The sequence below is a fragment of the Beta vulgaris genome, chromosome 5 (assembly GCF_026745355.1).
Source record: "Beta vulgaris subsp. vulgaris cultivar EL10 chromosome 5, EL10.2, whole genome shotgun sequence".
Classification (NCBI taxonomy): Eukaryota; Viridiplantae; Streptophyta; class Magnoliopsida; order Caryophyllales; family Amaranthaceae; genus Beta; species Beta vulgaris.
In genome coordinates this window covers 64,758,374-64,778,457 of record NC_079206.1, presented here as the reverse complement: position 1 = coordinate 64,778,457, position 20,084 = coordinate 64,758,374, and the positions used below count along the sequence as shown (strand labels likewise).

Below are 20,084 nucleotides of genomic sequence, written 5' to 3'. Positions count from 1 at the left end.
AAATTCGTGAATGATACTGTAAAAGAGATCAGACTGCCAATATATATATTTCTATTATTGTTCACTACTTATTTTATACTAAATGTTGTGACAGATGAAATTAAGGAAACATATAATAATGAACAATCGACACGAGAATTTAACGTGGTTTACTAATAATGTATTAGCTACGTCCACAGGCAGAGGAGAAACGTTTTTATTAAATTTTCGAGAGAGTTCAAATTTCATAATAGAGACAGATGTTAATAACAAGGTTTATATGTTACCCTACTCATTAGCCTAAATAGATGAACCTAAACCCGAAACTAAAACAAACTCGATATACTAAATTAAAACAGTGAGACCCTCGTGCTATATTGATTCTAGAGCAGTAGAGCTAGATAATTAATTCATGGCATAGCTCAATAGTAAACTTCGATCATTGATTATCACGAATTATTTTTTACATCATTTTTTCAAATCATCGAGTAGTGGCTAAAATTTGGGTGTGATATATACTCTAATATTAATGCTTGTTTCTAACGACTGGTCCAGTCCAACCTAATCACGAGCGAAAAGACTATACTATCATTTAATTTTAAGGAGTCAGAATAGTTCATGATCTAATTAATAATCCAATTACTCCTAAACTGCTCGTAATACTTACCATTACAGAAATAACTTATATCAATTTAGGGTTATGCTATATGCATCCCTAAAAAATAAATACACTACCTAAAATAGAAATAAATTGTGAATTTATGGAAAAATTATGTATCAATCGATGTAAAAAATAGTTAATTAATGCATATTTTTTTCATTTTAAACTTCTTATATGTAATCTGAAGGTTGTATATCACTTTTCCCATCAATTTATCACAACATTTCTACTAGGAAAATCAAATTTGCGCCCTAGTTTTCTGTTTTTGACTTTTGGACCACACTCATAAAAAATTAAACCCCGAAGGTAGCTCATTTTCTCTCTTCTTTTGCATATACCCTTGGAAGATCTCGGAAAGTTGGAATAATATAGCTCTCGATAATAGCCTAATTAGGACACCTAAATACGATAAACTAGCAAAACACTTGGATACAAATTTTCAGTTTTGGAAACACCTCGCGATCTATTATACTTCATTCGCTTTCTAATTATAGTTGGCATATACACTCTTTTTTGAGATGTTTTGAAATAGTGCGATGTAACTCCGTTTTTTACTTGTGCTTATCTTTGGAAACCTTTGCATTCTCTTGATATCAGTCTCCTCGTCAATTATTTCACATACTTCATAACAGTGCATCATGGATGGTTCTTGGTCTATGCAATTACGACGATAGAATAGGGCCCTAAAGTATATGAGATCCAAGATATATCTATTTTCAATTGCTTGAAGATTAGACCAAAGAAAATATTTTGATCATTAGTAAAAGTATAAGGGAAGAAATAATGAGAACATGAAATTCATCAAAAATTTGTTGTTTAATCTTTTGAAGATAGCCATCATTAGCCAGCTATAATTACGAATAATCTTATACCTCTATCTTTTTTGAATTATAAATGAGGGCCTTTTTAAAGAAATTGTACAGGTCCTAATTATTTTTTTCCCATATTTGCCCCGCCCCTGCAGTGGACAATATTATGAGTGAATTGTTACAAAAAAGTTATAATATATTAGGAAGAAATCTATAGAAAAGAGTAGTATTATAGGAGCAAAACTAGTTCTAATATAACATATAAAAGGAAAACCACCCCTCTTAAAATAATAATCAAAATCTATAGTAACCTTCTTACATAACTTCGTTCTTTAGTGTTGAAACTAGAATTTATACACTAACATAACACTCGTCCCCTTATAATAGATATCAAGCTAAAAAGACTTATCTATTATATCACTGCAATTTATTGTTTTTCGTCTGAAAATATAGATTACGGTTTGTATTTAACGACAATCAGATACTTAATTACTTTACGTTACAATAAATCTGTTGAACTTCATATATGTTGTGCACATGTGAGTTGTCTCACATTTGATAAAGAGGAGAGAAAGTACCACAATATAAGGTAGAGGAGCTACTCCTACTATGCCAATTGGTTTTAGTATGGAACCTCCTTTAGGCTTGTATGTGAACTGAACTCTCCTCCTCCGTACTGGGTTGCCCAAGCCCATTTTCAGTCATATCAAATTTATCATGGTATCAGAGCCCAAGGTTGATGGGCCTTTCATATTGGCATTTGTCATGCAACTGGATAAGTCCCTTGTATGCACATGTGAGTTGTCCCACATTGGAGAAAGAGTAGATAAAGTACCACAATATATAAGGTAGAGGAGCTACTCCTACTATTGCCAATTGGTTTTAGTATGAAATCTCCTTTGAGCTTGTATGTGGATTGGACTCTCCTCCTTCGTATTGGGTTGCCCAAGCCCATTTTTCAGTCATATCAAATTTATCAAAATCAAATACGTAATCATAGAAATGTCATAATCTTTTTCGTTTTTGCTAACATAATTTTGATCCATACCAAACTAACACCACATATTATTGATTACTAACTTTAATCATTCTCCTAATATAAAATACACAACTTTCTTTCAAAAAAAAAAAATTATAAAATACACAACTTAAGATATAGCATGGCCGTAGGGGAAAAATTCGGTGCACGGTTTGAATTAGGGCCTAATCCAATTCAATAAGAACAAAATTTGGATTCTAATTTTCCAATCCGAATCTATACTAATTATAGTTTGAATCCAATTCAATCCGATCCGAATTTTCATACTCCAGATTGGTCCTGATCCGAAAATCCGATTTTAAAGATCTAGGTTTTCAGTAAAGTAAATTAAGCACAAAAACATTCTAGTAGATTTAGGAAATGAGGAATCAATTTCTGTTAGGGTTTTAGGGGGAGGGTTGAAGTGATATGCCTACTGGGCTATGGGCCTATGGACTAAGCTTTTTGAAAAAAAAAATCATTTAAGCATTTAAGTCCAATCCAAATACATAATATAAGACATATTACTATTTGGTTATATTTTTGGATCCAATTACCTCAATCCAATCCGTTTCGAAAATCCAATTTTTCAGAAAATCTCAATTCGAATCCAATATAAATACAATTCGAATCAGATCTGAATTACTAATTTAAATTACGTCAAATTTAATATTTAATTTTATCCGAATAACTTTCATCCTTCCGCACGGACACTCACAGTCTCATGCACCCACTAATTCGAACTTATACATTGTTATTGCAAGTAGTCCTATAGTGTCCAACTGACGTAATCGTGAAGCCTTCTTCTACTCTATGAAAAAGAACAGTGATACCCCTTATCTACATGAGGAATAACATTTCTCCACTATCAGCTCAAAAAAGAAAAAAATTAGAACTCTATAATCAGCCAGCCACGTTTCCAATTGACGTAATAATCCAAAAGTGGGTCCCTTTGCGCACTCTACTTAACCCCTATGGCTTATACTCCCTCGTTAACTTGTTACACCATGCCCAATCCCCAAAACCTCTCCTCTATTTAAGCCCTCCATTCACTTCCACCACCTTCATCTCAACCCTCTCATCCTCTAATTATTACACATTCATATACTAAAACATTTCCAAAAAAACTATTATTCCCTTCTTATAAACTTCAGACAACTTCTCATCCTCTAAAATAATTGTAGCGTTTAATATATAGTGTTTATAATACAGACCTAAGACTAGTAAAAGTCCTTCTATCCTTTTACACACAATATCTGCAGTATTATCGTTGTCACATATACATGATGGGTACAGTAGAGGATCATGAGTATGTGTACCCGAGTATGAATACCGGACAGCGAAGGAGCCGGGTGGCGGTGCCGCCACCTCAACCATTTTTCAAGTCTCTACAAACAACCTTGAAGGAGACATTCTTCCCTGACGATCCACTAAGGCAGTTCAAAAACCAACCAAGGTCTAGGAAGTTCATACTAGGGTTGCAGTACTTCTTTCCATTCCTGGAATGGGCACCCAAGTATTGTCTAGATTTCTTGAAAGCAGACCTTATTGCTGGAATCACCATTGCTAGCCTTGCTATTCCTCAAGGGATCAGCTATGCTAAGCTTGCTAACTTGCCTCCAATTCTTGGACTATGTAAGTACTAGTATAACTCTAAATTTACTTATTAGCTTGTTAATTACAATGTTATGATATGGTGATAGTTCTTGGACTGTAGATCAAGGATTATTTGATAAAAATCTTGTTACAATTACTTTATAATGTTAACAAGCATTTTGAATAATGTCAGATGATTTTTATTCCCTTGGTTCTTTTTTATTCTTATAGTTAGCTTGAATGTTTTGACACAAGTTTCAATGCAAGTATTAGCTAAAATTATCTTAAATTACATTTTCGTGAAATTATGAAAATGGAAGTACGTAAGTACGTTGAAAATGATTCTAACAAAATCCCCACGACATATACTATATTTGGTTGGGAATCTATGGTTGAGAACTTGAGATCAATGATGGAGAAATTCTATGTAGGAAGAATAAGACCCTGTTCTTTTGGACTAAACGGGGTTGAACTGAACTTAGCTGAACTGAACTTAGTTGAACTGAATTTAATTGAAACCATAAGAGGAAACTAACTAAACTGAACCGAACTGAAAGTAACTGAAATGAGCTAAACTGAAAATAAGTCCAAAAGAACAGACCTAAATAGGAATAGATGGGATGTTTTGGATGTTGGTAATATCTAATATTTGAGTACCGAACTACCAGTGCCTTTCCAATCTCCATACACCAAAATGGAGGAAAAGGGAGGCGGGGGAGAAAAGGAGGAGGATTAGAGACTACAAATAAATTATTAGTCGGGAGAAGATTTTTCATATAACACTTGTGTGACGTGGAAATACAACTCTCTCATAATTTTCGAAAAAATTACCAAGGATGTCTTGGCATAGTGGTTAAGATTGAGGTGTTGTGAATGATAGGTCACAAATTCGAATCCCCCTTCCCCTTCTTTGTACTTTGTACTGCCTTCGTGGCTCATATGAATAAAAAAAAAATCCGAAAAAATTGGAGAGGTTTAAGGATTTCATGAAAGTTATATAACTTTTACAATATTTTAATTGGTGGAAAACAATTTGATTTTGATTAGAGGATAATTAGAGCGCTAATGATATGGTCAGTAGAGCTGTAGTTAGTGACATCTAACTTTTGTTACTGTAAGATTTATTGTTTGCTTTAAAATAAGGAATCTTAATTAAGATCCTGAATGTTGGTATAGGAAACTAGAAAACACTTAATTAATCATTAATTTATAGTTGAACTATATATCATTAATAGAATCATCCTTTAAATACTTATCCAGTATAAAATACTTGTAACATTAGTTACTTTCGTTTCACAATATTTACAATCGTTTGATATTTGCGTTATTCATCTATCGATGTATAATTGAAGTATATAAAATACAAAATGCTATCAACTAAAATATTGTTGAATAATCTTAGATTTCATTATGTGTTTTTTGAATATAATATCTTTACAAGAAAAATAATAATTAAAAATAAAAATATTAATGAATTACAAACGTAAAAGTGTTACATTTTTAAAATGTATTTAAAACTGCGAAAGTATTAAGTATATGTATTTTAGAACACGGCCGTCTATAATATGTATGAGACCACGATTGAAACCATTTGTCTAGCTTGAAGATTCTTGTTATTAATTATAATAAATATCATTAGACAACATACTTTCTTGTTTGTTTGTTTAATCTCTCAAGCTTTTTTTTCATATCTAAAACCTAATAATTTATTCAATTTATTTTCAGATTCTAGCTTTGTTCCACCATTGGTGTATGCCATGATGGGAACCTCCAAAGATGTGGCCGTAGGGACCATCGCAGTGGGGTCGCTCTTAACCGGATCTATGCTGAGCACGGCCGTCGATCCGAACGAAAACCCTAAGCTATTCCTTCACCTAGCTTTTACTGCCACCCTTGTTGCTGGAATTTTTGAAGCAACGTTAGGATTATTAAGGTTGGTACAACAACATAAATTCTGTATAGTTTTACTATATATACTAACACTACTATATTATGTTACGATAACACGACCTGTAGGAGTCACAAAGGTAAATAATGCAATATCGTTTCAGTCATGTATTTCATGTGTTACAATTATGTAGTAGCTTGGTTGCGCCTTATTTTTTCGATTTTATTGGTTTTGTTCACAATATCAAGCCATGCGTATATACAAAAAATCACAACCTAGGCATGATGTCAACCTATCACGGATCCTTGTTAGTTCTAGGTTATTTTACCCTAAACTCGTACAAATAAATTAAAATGACAAAACAATTGACACGTCATACTATATAGCTATACATTATAATTATTAGCAACTACATAGTAATTTTTAAGGGGTTGCAACTATGTAGTATACTTGGTAATTGATTTTTTGGGTATCCATGGTAATTGATTGCGATATTTTATTTGCATACACGATCTAGTGTTGATTATTAATGGAATATATCTAGATATTATACCATAACTTCTTTCTTGCGAATGGAATCTTAACAGGGGTATACTTTGTGCTTCCTCTTTCTTCATATGAAGTAAAGTTTGAGTAAGAATGGATTACACATTAGTTGGATAGAAGGCCAATAAAATCACGTTTTTTTACCTTGTGATTATAAAGTGTAGGCCACCCAATAAAACTATCCTCGATCATACAATGATGACAAAGTTTCCCATGTTCAACTTACACAAGGAATAATTTCTCTATTGTGCAACGTGTCACATGTTTAAATGACGATAATGGTGCTACATTCTAAGTAAACTTATATTACATAGCAGGATTCTCATTTATACTTATTAATAAATTCATACAGTAGTCCGATCCTATTACGAATTCAGCAATTCTTATCAATAATCCCATCTATACATCATCAATATATTAGCTATGCTAATTAACAACACAAGTGGTATCATCAACTAGTCATGATGCAATGAATTGCATATATATGATGATAAGTTGTTTAAATAAAGGAAATAATGCCATACCAACATAATTCACATAGTCACACATAGCATTGACAACATAATAAGGGTTTCAGAGATACTACTTTACCTTTTGATCTTCTTTCGTTGTTTATTTTACTTTGGTTTGCTTTTGGGTTGTTGATCGTAACATCTATCCCACTCTCCAATTAGACACAAAATATGCAGATCTTTTATATCTCCCTGGATGTTGCAATAAATTGCAATATAATGACCTATTTTGTCTTCATTGTCATCCACTATATATAAAATAAGCATAATCTAACAATAATAATTCTTGAGAACAAAATATCCTAAGCTAAGCTTATGTTTATTAATGTGATTGGTTAGCTCCTCAATTTTCTACTATCTGTCCACTTAACTTATGTTACATTATAGTATATCACTTACAGTTCATTCATCATCAATTGTGGGTAATATACAATAATTATACTAATGCGATATTACTAATTACTACTTCATTAGTAAATACACACTTAACTTTAAGGCAATCGGAGAAAAAAGTACAGAAGGTTAGATCTACTTGGTTTCTTTTTATTAGATAATATTATATATAAAGGGATAATATTATTATGTACAAGTGTGGGAAATAATTGTGTTAATATTATCTAATACTTTTCTTATTTATTAAAGAAATAAAAGAGTGTGGCCGGGCTTATTATATTTAAGGGAGATGAAGATTGGCAGGAGATAATGAAAAAAAATTAGACTCAAGAATGATTAAAGTATTAATCTTTTCGATATATACAGTAAAATTGTACTATAAAACTAATTTTGAAGGATAATTGGTAAGAAAAAACAATTAATTTCATAAGGAGGAAGTATGATATTAATTGTTTGCATATTTTAAGCTTAATTTACAAATTAGATTACTAATTGATCAATAATAATGATAATAATGCAGGTTAGGGTTTATAGTGGATTTCCTGTCACACGCAACAATAGTGGGGTTCATGGGAGGAGCAGCTACAGTGGTGTGCTTGCAACAGCTGAAAGGAATACTTGGACTTACTCATTTCACAAAATCCACAGATATCATTGATGTTATGCATTCTATCTTTTCTCAAGAACACCAGGTATATACGGACATTGCTACATCTACTCAGTGGGTAACTTAATCATTAGGCCACTACTAATAAAAACATTAAAATATTATTAATCATGTGAGTTGAATTTCACTATCATCACTTACCAAGTTACCATTAATCTATATTAGTAGTGAGTAACTGAGTATATTACCTGGTGAATAGACTAATTATTTTCCGATATATACTACTCCATCCGTCCCATAATATAAGTCCCCTTTCCTTTTAAAGTGTCCCAAGATATAAGTCTTGTTTCTATTTTCAATCAATACTTTTACCCAAAATACCCTCATAAAAATAATTTAACTCCCAAAAAGTCCTCATAATTTCAGCTTCCAATGCACCATTATTAATGATAAAATAGAATCTCGTAACACATTAAACTCCTCTACACATCAAACTATGCAATATTAATGTTAAGGTTTTTATTTTTTGTTAAAAAGAAAAAAACAATGAAAGTGTTTCCGAATAAAAATGAATCTTTTTATTTAAATAAAACAAGATTCTGATTTACCTTAATTCCCGTGTAAAAACAGAATCAGGACTTATATTATGGGACGGAGGAAGTACTACTATGTCTAATTAACTAACAATAATTTACTAACATTAATTCTGCCGTCCACTACTTCTTTATTGTCTAAATATCAGTACTATAATTTATTCGATTATTGTCATTAATGGAGAATATAGTAGTATAGTACTATTATTAGTATAGCTAATTTGGTCCATCTTTGCTAAATAATATCTCTCTCACGTGTACATATGCATGCATGTCACATTAATTATTATTTTTCCATATATAGTAATTGACATGATAGAATGCTTCCATTATTGAGCTAATTAGTCAATGACATATTTGTTCTCTTATTAATCAAATTATTAGAAGAATAATTTCTTTAATATATTAAGTTAATAAAAATTAATATATTAAGTTAATGATACACATGGTGCTTTTGTATTATTTGCAGTGGAGATGGGAAAGTGCAGTATTGGGATGTGGTTTCCTTTTCTTCCTCCTCCTCACTAAGTACTTTGTAAGTTAATTACTATTGATCTATCTGAATAATATTAGGGTAATGTTATATGTAGCTCTACATATAAGCATTAAATACATGTCTTAAAATGGAAACAGTTTATGAATTCATGACAAAATTTCACATCATTTGAGATAATAAATGCTTGATTTAAATTTTTATTTCTATTTTAAGCTTCTTATACATAGCCCTTAGGGCTATGTATAATATTATTCTACTAACTTTTTACATAAATTTTTTTTAAAAATTAATAGATATGAATTTTAAATTTTAGAATGGATAGAAAAAGTAAAGATATTAGTTATATTTCTACTGTGGTAGAGAACAATATATACATACGAGTATTACATAAAATTAATCTATTATATCATTATAATATATTTTATAAGGGGAACATTCCCTCCATTTTTTAATTGTTACATTGTGTTTTGCACAATAGTTTAGGTAATGTCACTTTTAAACTTTTTAGATGGTACTTTTTGAATCATCTATTGAAAAATATAATAGGAAAAAGTGAAAAATTGTATTTTTTGGTTAAAAAATAGTATTTTTTATGGTGAAAAAAGAGAGAAACAAATACTTTCTCCGGTTCTTAATAAGTGCAACATAGAAAAAGTGGGAGAATATCAAGAAATTAATGTAGAGAGAAAGTTACGACAATAAAAAAATAGAATAATTCAAGTGATAAAACAAAAAAAATATTATGGTGGCCTCTTGATTTTTGGTGGCATATTTGTAATAACATTAAACTTTTATACCATTTTGAGCTTGGTTGTACTAATTGTGACTATTTCAGATAAGAAAAGTGTATGCTGCACTTATTGAGAAACGGATGGAGGTAGTATAATAGTATTACCTTTTGGTAAGCCAAGTACCCCAAATAAGAAAAGTTAAACAATATAACAATTAAAAAACAGCCATTTAAGAAAAATTTAGCAATTAAAACAAATGGAGGGAGTTTCATTTAATTTCTAGAGTTTGTCTTGTAAGAGACCACCTACTTTTAAATTAAAATTAGGCAATGGTAAGCGGTAAGCCCAATATTAAAAAGAGGATTAGTCCAATAATGATTAGGTTAATTTTTTTAGGTGACTAATTTATCCATTTAGTTACTAGGTCTACTTCTATATTAAAATTAGACCGTCTCTTTTAGTAATTTTTGTAATTTCTAAAGTGGTATAGAGAACAATATATACATAATTACATATATATATATATATTATATATATATATTATAATATATATATATATATATATATATATATATATATATACATTTGTCAAATTATTCAATGACTATGAAGTAATTAAAAAGTGATGAAACACAGTCACATAAGATCCTTAAGTTGTGTGATTGTGTCATTCTATGCTTTTGCATTTTCTTTCCAGCAACTATTTATTATTTAGTGTTTTCCTAATTCTTTTTTCTCCTTTAATATGTAGAGCAAGAAAAGGGCAGTGTTCTTTTGGATATCAGTCATGTCTCCCTTGATTTCAATTATTTTGGGAAGCGTTCTAGTTTATCTCACCCATGCTGAAAAACATGGTGTCCAAGTGGTAAGCTTAAGAAACCTAACCTTAACCCCACCCCCTCTCTCATGAATTAAGTTATACTATGTGTACAGTGTACATGCATGAATCATGCATGGAATGATGGAATTCGATTGTTAACTGTTTTTTTTACTCCCTTTGTTTCGTTTTAAACGTAATAAAGGAATATTATTTGTGAGATATAAAATATTCTTTTGTTGCATTTAAAATGAAACATGGATCAAGGGGTCCGATAATACTTGTTAGAGATGATTACATTCTAATTGGTATAACTTCATGAGTTCACTCGAGCAACGTTTAATATTCAACAAATTAGCATACAAAATTAGCTTTTATATAGTTAAAAATTACATTTTACTTGAAAGTAAGACTATTTTTTAGAGGAAAACGTGTCACCCAAGACCTTTAGTAAATTTGTCCCTAATTATTAATACTCCATCTGTTTCAAAATATAAGACATTCACGCTTTACGAAAATTTACTTTGACCACAAATATCTCTCAAATACGATAAATAAAAGTTATAACAATTATACCGTTGGATTCGTATTGAAAAATACTATAATAATATTATTTTTAAAATTTTTTTATCAACATAAATTGAGAGTAATTAACGGTCAAAGTTCGACCTCGAACATCGTGCGTGTCTTATATTATGAAACGGAGGAAGTATGAGTATAAGCTCCTCTAGCAACAAATATAAGTGTATTTTTACATCACCATGAGTTAACATTTGAATCTCATCATCTTTTTACTGGCATAATAACTCATAATATTAGCGGTCCATTTAGTAAGAAGCCATAAATGATAGGAATGGTAATTCATTATAGTGTAAATTTGTACTTCCTCCGTAACATAAAGAATGCAACAACTGAATATTTTATACCTCACAGATAATATATACCTAATTGTTGCATTCTTTCTATTACGGAGGAAGTATTAAAAATCCAATGTCATTACCCATGGTAATGCTACTTCGTCCCAATATATCTATTTAATTCCTAAAATCTCATTACTTCCCGTTACCACTTGGGAAGATGGTATTCGTTGGTAATGGAAATTTATAAACGAAAAACTCATATTTAATTTTATGATAAAGTTTCATTCCCATGGTCATTGACAAGATAACTTCTTTGCAAATTTACACTACATTTCATTACCATTAACACTCTTTATTACCACTAACTAAACGGATCGTAGATACTATGATAACAAGCAAGACTTCCTTGTAACAAACTTCACAAACGTGAGAATTTCCCAAGAAAATTAAGGACCTGTTCTTTTGAACTTTAGAGAAACTGAATTATAGAGAGAAATTGAACTGAACTGAAATTAATTGAATTGAACTGAACTGAAATTAATTGAATTGAACTGAATTGAAATTAATTGAATTGAACTAAAAATAAGGCAAAAAAGGGGCTTAAAGTAACCAACCTATTCAACATACTACTTAACAAAAGTGGTTCATGGTTGTGTGAAACAGTTTGGACCAGATTTCTTGTTATTAAAGTGCAAGAAACTAAGGGTTTAACAATAATGCTTTCTATTCAGTTTTATACTTTTATTCCTAGCATCAATGAATTTCAAAGTGGGTCAAAGATCCACAGACTCCATCCACTAATAGTGGTACCATAGGACCACAACATAAGTAATGAGTTCCATAAGCAATAATCGAGCTGCAAACACATGAGATCGAATCAAGAAGAATATTGGCTCTTTTTAGTGAGTCCAAACCACTACTGGCTAAAAAGTCTTGCCCTAATAATAATGTAGGGCCTACTCGTCAACGAATATTATTGCACTTCTTTTATGGGATGTATTCTTTGGGCTGACCCATGATGTCACATACTCACTCATTGATAGAATCATTCCCTTTTAGTCAGGACTTTTTACCAAAGTATTTTCAGTTCAATTATCCTAACTAGACGTGGGTATGGGCCCGCCCGGCCCAGTTTGGATCCGGTACGGCACAAGCCCGCTTGAGGTTGGGTCCGGTCCGTTTTCCGCTACGTGGGCCGTGGGCCTGTCACGGTAAAAAAATATTTCCGGTCCGCACCAGCACAAGCCCGTCTAGATGGCATGTGGGCCGAACGCCCATTTCCTTTGTTTTTAACCTAAAACTGTCAAAAATAAAATAAAAAATAACATAAAACACGGGCCAGGCCCGCGGGAGGCACGAGCCTGGCCCATGGGCTTGGGCCGGGCCTTGGACAAAAATTTGAAAATTTCAGACCCGACACGACATGGTATGTCATTCACGGACTCGACCCATCATTTCCCCAAGCCCGGCCCATGCCCAAATCTAGTCCTAACTCCTAACATGGTAACAATCCTCTCAACACCACCCAAACAAAAAAAAAGGTGTGGATATAGTCCAAACTCCAAAAGTATATTTTCTTTTGCTATTTATTCTTTTAATCTTAATAACATATATATATATATATATATATAAATAATAGGTAGGATTATTTTCTATACAAATTGGAAACTAACAACAATACTGAGTGAGTTCTTGTTCAACTATTCTTCTAACTTCCATAAAATTGGAACAACTATAAATTTTCAATGACGCGATCTCAAAACGAAAAATACTCGAATATAATTTCAATGTGAAGAGCAAATACATTGTAGAAAGAAAAGAGCTTTAATATGAACTTATGAAGGTTCGAAATACAATTTCTCCAATAATATGTTTATAAATACTTGAATATAATTTCAAAGTCTTTAATTTGATCAATAAATTAATAATTATGGAAAAATTAACTGAGAGACTTTTTTTTTTTAATATTTAAATCTACTCTATGATAATATAGCAATGATGTTGAACCCTATGTTGTGCATATGCGAGTTTTTCCACATTAAAAAGAGCCAAATTCTCCTCCTCCTTATTGTGTTGCCGATAACTTATTTCATGGTTGATGCATCTGCAGATTGGGTCCTTGAAGAAGGGCATTAATCCACCATCCTTTGGAGACTTTGTATTGAACTCTCCTTATTTTCCGGTGGCTCTCAAAACTGGCATTATCACGGGTGTTATTGCTATGGCTGTAAGTATTTATGTCTTGGCCCTAAACTAAGGTTCTTTTTTTAAATATAAAAAAGATAAAATTATATTAAAAAAAATAGTGATTCATATCACTTAAAACAAAACTAGCTAGTCATGAATACGAATTAAAAGAAATCTAAAAAACATTTACATTTTGCACCACGTCAGTCCTACTAAGTTATAAGGGCAAAAGATTTCCTATAAGACATTTGAACTTTGTTACACTAAGGGGGCGTTTGGTTCGTTGAGAGGAAAGAGAAAGGGTTTGAGAAAGGGTTACAAGAGGAATGGAAAGAGTTTACCTTTGATTAAAAATGTTGTTTGGTTAGGAACATCAAAGAAATTGGAAAATTATTATTATTATTAAAATAATAATAATAACAAATAATAATAATAGATAATAATAAATAATAATAATAATAATATTAATAAAAATAATAATATTTATAATAATAGTTTTTAAATAATAATAAATAATAATAGTAATAATAATAAATAATTATTTAAAATAAAAATTATTATATTAATAATTAAAATAATAATAATAAATAAATAAATAAATAAATAATATAATAATAATAAATAATAATACAATAATAATAAATAATAATACAATAATAATAAATAATTATAACAATAAATAATAATAATAATATATGATAATAATAAATAATAATAAATAATAACAAATAATAATAATAATTATTATTAAATAATAATCATAAATATAAAAATAAATAAATAATAATAATAAATAGTAATATTAATAATAATAAATAATAATAATTATTATTATTAAATAATGATAATAAATAATAATAAATAATAAATAATAATATTAATAATAATAATAAATATTAATAATAATAATAATAAAAATAAATAAAAATAAAAATAAAAATAATAATAATAATAATAAAAATAATAATAATAATAATAATAATAAAAAATAAAAATAAAAATAAAAATAAAAATAAATAAATAATAATAATATTATTAATAATAATAATAATAATAATAATAATAATAATAATAATAATAATAATAATAATAATAATAATAATAATTTCATGGTAGAGGGATATGGGGTAATCCCAAACCTTGGGGGGTGGTGGAGAATCAATCTAAGGGAAAGGAGGGTAATCCTAATAAGAAAAAGGGGTAAAGGGTTTGAAAAAACACACTAACCAAACACTCACAAAGGGAAATAAGAAACTCCATTCCCTTTCCCTTTCTTGAAACCCTCCAACCAAACGCCCCCTAAGTGTATCGCGCACATGGTAATATGTCATATCTAAGACTATATTATTATGCTTCATTGGTCATTTTTCTTGGTGAACACTGAATTAGTCATTTTTTTTTATGAGCATTTAATTACTCATTTGGAGCTCTCTAATTGTTACTTGTTTGCTTTGGAGGAGTTTGTCTTGTAGGAGTTTGCCTATTTTAAATTAAAATTAGGCAATGGTAAGCCCAATATTAAAAAGAAAATTAGCTCAACAGTGACTAGGTTAATTTCTTACTGTGACTAGTTTAATCCATTTAGTCAGGCTCTGTTTGGGGAAGCATTTCAGGTGACTTAAATGATAAGGTGCTACAATTTTAAGTCATCTTATATGATTAGTGGTGTTTGGTGGAGGAACTTAAATAAAATTTAAGTCCAAAATTTGACTGAAATTGAGTTGGAGTAAAATATAGCTTCTGAGATCAGGTGCTGAAATTTTTTATTATTATTATTTTCTTTTTATCTTTTTAAGCCTAAAAAAATATTTTTCTTTTTATGTTTTTAAGTCTAAAAAGATATTTCAGCTACAGTCATAAATAATATTACCAAACAGGTTATGTAATCAGCTAGCTTATCAATTTCAGCACCTTAACAGTTTCAGCTGCTATCTAATCAGTTTCAGCCACCTTATCAGTTTCAGCTCCATTTCAGTTAGTTTTGCCAAACATAGCCTTACTAGGTTTACTTTTATATTAAAATTAGACCGTCTCTTTTAATAATTTTTCTATGATGTAACTAAATGCAGGAAGGTATTGCTGTCGCAAGAAGTTTTGCTATGTTCAAGAACTACAACATTGATGGGAACAAAGAAATGGTTGCATTTGGGGTGATGAACATCATTGGCGCTTGCACCTCTTGCTATTTGACCTCGGGTACATAAAAACAAAAATTATGACAACTAGCAAGAATTATGATTTACAACTAGAATATATAACAAATAATTTTCTCATAATATTAACAGTAAGTTTTCTAATGTTATTGTGTACTAGGTCCATTTTCGCGATCAGCTGTGAATTACAATGCAGGGTGCAAAACAGCAGTTTCAAATATAGTAATGTCAACTGCTGTGATGATCACACTTTTATTCCTCACACCATTGTTCTTTTACACCCCTCTTGTGGTCCTCTCATCAATTATCATTTCTGCCATGCTCGGCCTCGTAGATTATGAGGCCGCAATCCATCTTTGGAAGACCGATAAATTCGATTTTGTTGTTTGCATAAGCTCCTACATTGGCGTGGTCTTTGGCAGTGTTGAAATTGGCTTAATGGTCGCGGTAAGTCAATAATGTTCCTAGTCATAGGCCCCGTTCTTTTGGATCGAGAGAAACTGATGTAAAAATTATAGGTATGTTTTTGACGTCTGAAAATTATGCAGGTCACGTTGTCCGTGTTAAGGGTACTATTGTTTGTGGCTAGACCAAGAACATGCATCATGGGTAATGTGCCGAATTCGATTTGTTATAGAAGTGTTGATCATTATCCTGATGCTCAAATTGTGCCTGGAATTCTCATACTTGAGATTGGTGGTCCTTTATATTTTGCCAATTCTACTTACTTGAGGGAAAGGTAGCGTATACATTCAAAATTAATGTAATTTTTTGCAAGTAATGTTCGATATGTTTTTTGAGGATAAATTGCATGTTTGTTTATTGTAGGATCGTGAGATGGGTTGATGAGGAGGAAGAAAGGTTGAAGTCATCTGGAGAGAACAGTTTACATTATGTAATCTTGGATATGAGGGGTAAGTTATCAATATAAATATGTTGCTAGGTAACTTATATGATATTGATATGCATTTTTTAGAATATATATGATCAAGTAATATAGGTGGTGTAACTAACATTGCCTGGTTTAATGTCATACATTTGAACTCGACTTATAGGGTTCATGTGGGAGTTCTGAATTTTTCTATTTTCGAGAATAAAGTTAGACTGAGTTGATATATGAAAAGTTTAATTATATAGGAACTTTTATTTTACCATTTTACAACAATAGTTTATCTTGTAAGAGAGCGCCTACTTTTAAATTATAATTAGACAATTGTAAGTCTAACATTAAAAAGAGAATTAGCCCAATTAATTTCTTTCGGTGACTAGTTTATTTATTTATTTTTTTTTTTGAGAGGAGACTAGTTTAATTCATTTAGTGACTATGTCTACTTTTATTTTAAAATTAGACCATCTTTTTTAATAATTTTTGTTACAAGAAAAAATATGCAAAATTGCGATAATAATGCACATGGCCCAAAGCCCGGTTACATGAGTCGATACTCGATACATTTTTGTTCTTAGGGAGGGGAACAATGCACTAAGACCTTATTCTCTTGGACTGAACTGAATCAAACATAACTAAACTCAATTAAATGAAACTGAACTGAATTGAACTGAACTGAAACTGTGAGAGAGATTTGTCTGAACGATCTTTTTTAACAAAAAGAATAGCATGCCCCTTCCTGCTGAACTGAGCATTTCTGAGAAGTATTTTTAGTTTACGGCATACTTTCAGATACAAATTCTTTCTATTATACCTTATATGATACGAGACCAAAAAGAAGTGAATTTGAATTAAATTGAATTGAATTGAATTTCCAATAATTTAGTCCAAAAGAACATAGCCTGATAGTAGCTTCTTTGCTTATAAGTTTAAAATTTTGGAGAAAAATTATTAGCTAAAGGATTGAATATGGCCATTGCAGCTGTTGGATGCATTGATACAAGTGGAATTAGCATGTTGGAAGAAGTGAAGAAGATCATTGACAGAAGGAAACTTAAGGTACTTTAATTTAGTTGTAAAAATTTCCTGATATTCACTCATCAGAATATTTATGAATGTACAATTCATTTATATGCCTCTTTCTTTTGTTACTTTTTAGCTTGTAATAGCAAGTCCTGGAGGAGAAGTGATGAAGAAGTTGGACAGATCAAAATTTATAGAAAAATTAGGACAAGAATGGATACATTTAACAGTTGGAGAAGCAGTTGGAGCATGTAGGTACATGCTTCATACATACAGAAATGGAGAATCAGAGAAATGGAGCAACAATGTTTAACATATTATAAACATAACATGTATTATATCCATCTAAATCCATCGATTTGTATTCTAATTTGCTATTTTTGGGGTGAATCAAAAAAATGTGTTAATTTAGTGCATGATAAGAAGTTGGTTAAGAACCATTGTTTAGATTGGCAAGGCAAGTAATGGCAAACTCATGAAGAGAAGTTGTAATTCTTGGCAGCTTTTAGTGCCTACGTACCAATTATCAACATGTAAAACTATTTTGTAGCGCGAAAAAAGATGCAATAGTGTGTATTTTATCAATCTCATATATCAAATGCTAATAACAAATTTGATTTTTGATGTTCAACTTGTCATATAATTCTTTTTCTTTTGAGTACATGAGGGAAAGTCAGGATACCATTCGTCTCATTGTACATTTTACAAATATCAACTTTTTGTAATTTTTGCTTATTGATAAAGATAAAAAAAAATTGTCAGGAAGAGTCCCAACTATGGGCTTTCCTTCAATCCCAACTATGCATCATTTTTTTTTTTACAAAATTGATCCCAACAGATAAAATACCTACTACAACAGGTAAACCACATCTTTTGTTTCTTGAAATGATTTCCTTCTTCCTTTATCACTCATCTCCCTCCTTTCTCCTCGTGCCGCCCCTTCCCCCACCCTCCCTACAACAAACAAAATCTAGTACTACAAACACACATATAAATGAATAGAAAAAAAAAACAAAAGGATAAACTCATCAAAACAATTACGCAAATAAACTAGAAATTGTCTCAAATCACCATAATCATCATAAAAATCAACTATAAATACATCATTAATTTTGACTAATTAGCCAATTTACCTTTTTCATTACTGGAACACACATTCGTTCCATCTTTATTTTCTTCCTCTACTTCTTTATATTGTCTCTCTCCTACTCTGATCCCTTGTTTACTCAATCTCGTGTGTTTCTTTCTGCTTGTTCATCTCTTTTAAGGCATAAAATAGATTGAGAGATTGGTTTTAGTTTTGATCTTTCACAAAAAAAAATTGATGCTTAATTTGTGGATTTGATGTTTGAGATTCATATCCCCAATTATTCTTAGTGAAATCTATATTTATGGTTGATGATATATTCCACATATAAGCACACGACACATCTAGTTCAATATTCCTCAATTGTAATCAATAAAAAGACAACAACTTCAAACAATTCAGAGATGAAGCAATCAGTTTATGAATGGAAATGTGAGAGAAGATGCGGCAATTTGGATACACCCGGGAGAAGAATTGGGATATCCGTAGGTGGCAATTCAGAGATGTGAGAGGTTTGGGTGGAGTTGGTAGTGGATAGGGTTTTTCAGGTGGGTAGGGGTGATGGCGGGCGACGGCATGGTGTGGAGTGATAGGGGAAGGGAGGTAGATGGGTGGCAGGGAAGGAAGAGGGAGAAACAGAAGCAAGAAGAAAATCATTCAAAGAAATATTTTAAAAAAATCAACCTACTTAAACATGTAATTAGTCTATTATGATTAATTTTATAAAAATGATTTATAATTGAGATTGCTTATAAATAATTCTTATGTGGTATTGAAAACGGTGGAACGTTCATAGTTAAGACTGTTATTGTCAATTTTACCTTAAATATATAAATATTGAATATGCATTGATAAAACGACAAGTGTGTCCAAAAAATACGGATCAACTACAAAAAAAAAAAAATAGAGGGAGTAAGGCTATGTTCAGTTCATCTTATTTTTGCTTATTCCAGATCTAATCAGATCAGATCAGATCAGAAAAAAATAAGTTCAGATCAGATCAGAAAAAAATAAGTTCAGATCAGATCAGTTCAGATCATGCTTATATTTAAAAATCATTATATCTTTCATTACATATTAGTAAAAATTATCATAATTGAATATTAATAAAGTACTCATTGAGACGAATCAAACAAGATCCCACATGACTATACTTTTTCTTATATATTGAGAAAAATCTAACAGATAAGATCTTGTAATCAGATCAATTCAGATCAGATCAGAAAAAATAAGTTCAGATCA

The 20,084-nt window shown here is 30.6% G+C and overlaps 1 protein-coding gene across 1 annotated transcript; it reads left to right on the top strand.

The window, feature by feature from the left end:
- Positions 1-3,187: 3,187 nt before the first annotated feature.
- LOC104894546 (sulfate transporter 3.1) lies at positions 3,188-18,379 on the top strand. The gene is made up of 12 exons (XM_010680804.4): positions 3,188-4,102; positions 5,789-5,996; positions 7,923-8,094; positions 9,072-9,137; positions 10,581-10,694; positions 13,617-13,733; positions 15,763-15,889; positions 16,007-16,293; positions 16,395-16,585; positions 16,675-16,760; positions 17,715-17,791; positions 17,892-18,379. Exons 1-12 carry the CDS (start codon positions 3,751-3,753, stop codon positions 18,066-18,068), a joined length of 1,974 nt encoding a protein of 657 aa, XP_010679106.2. The 5' UTR covers positions 3,188-3,750; the 3' UTR covers positions 18,069-18,379.
- The last annotated feature ends 1,705 nt before the right edge of the window (positions 18,380-20,084 follow it).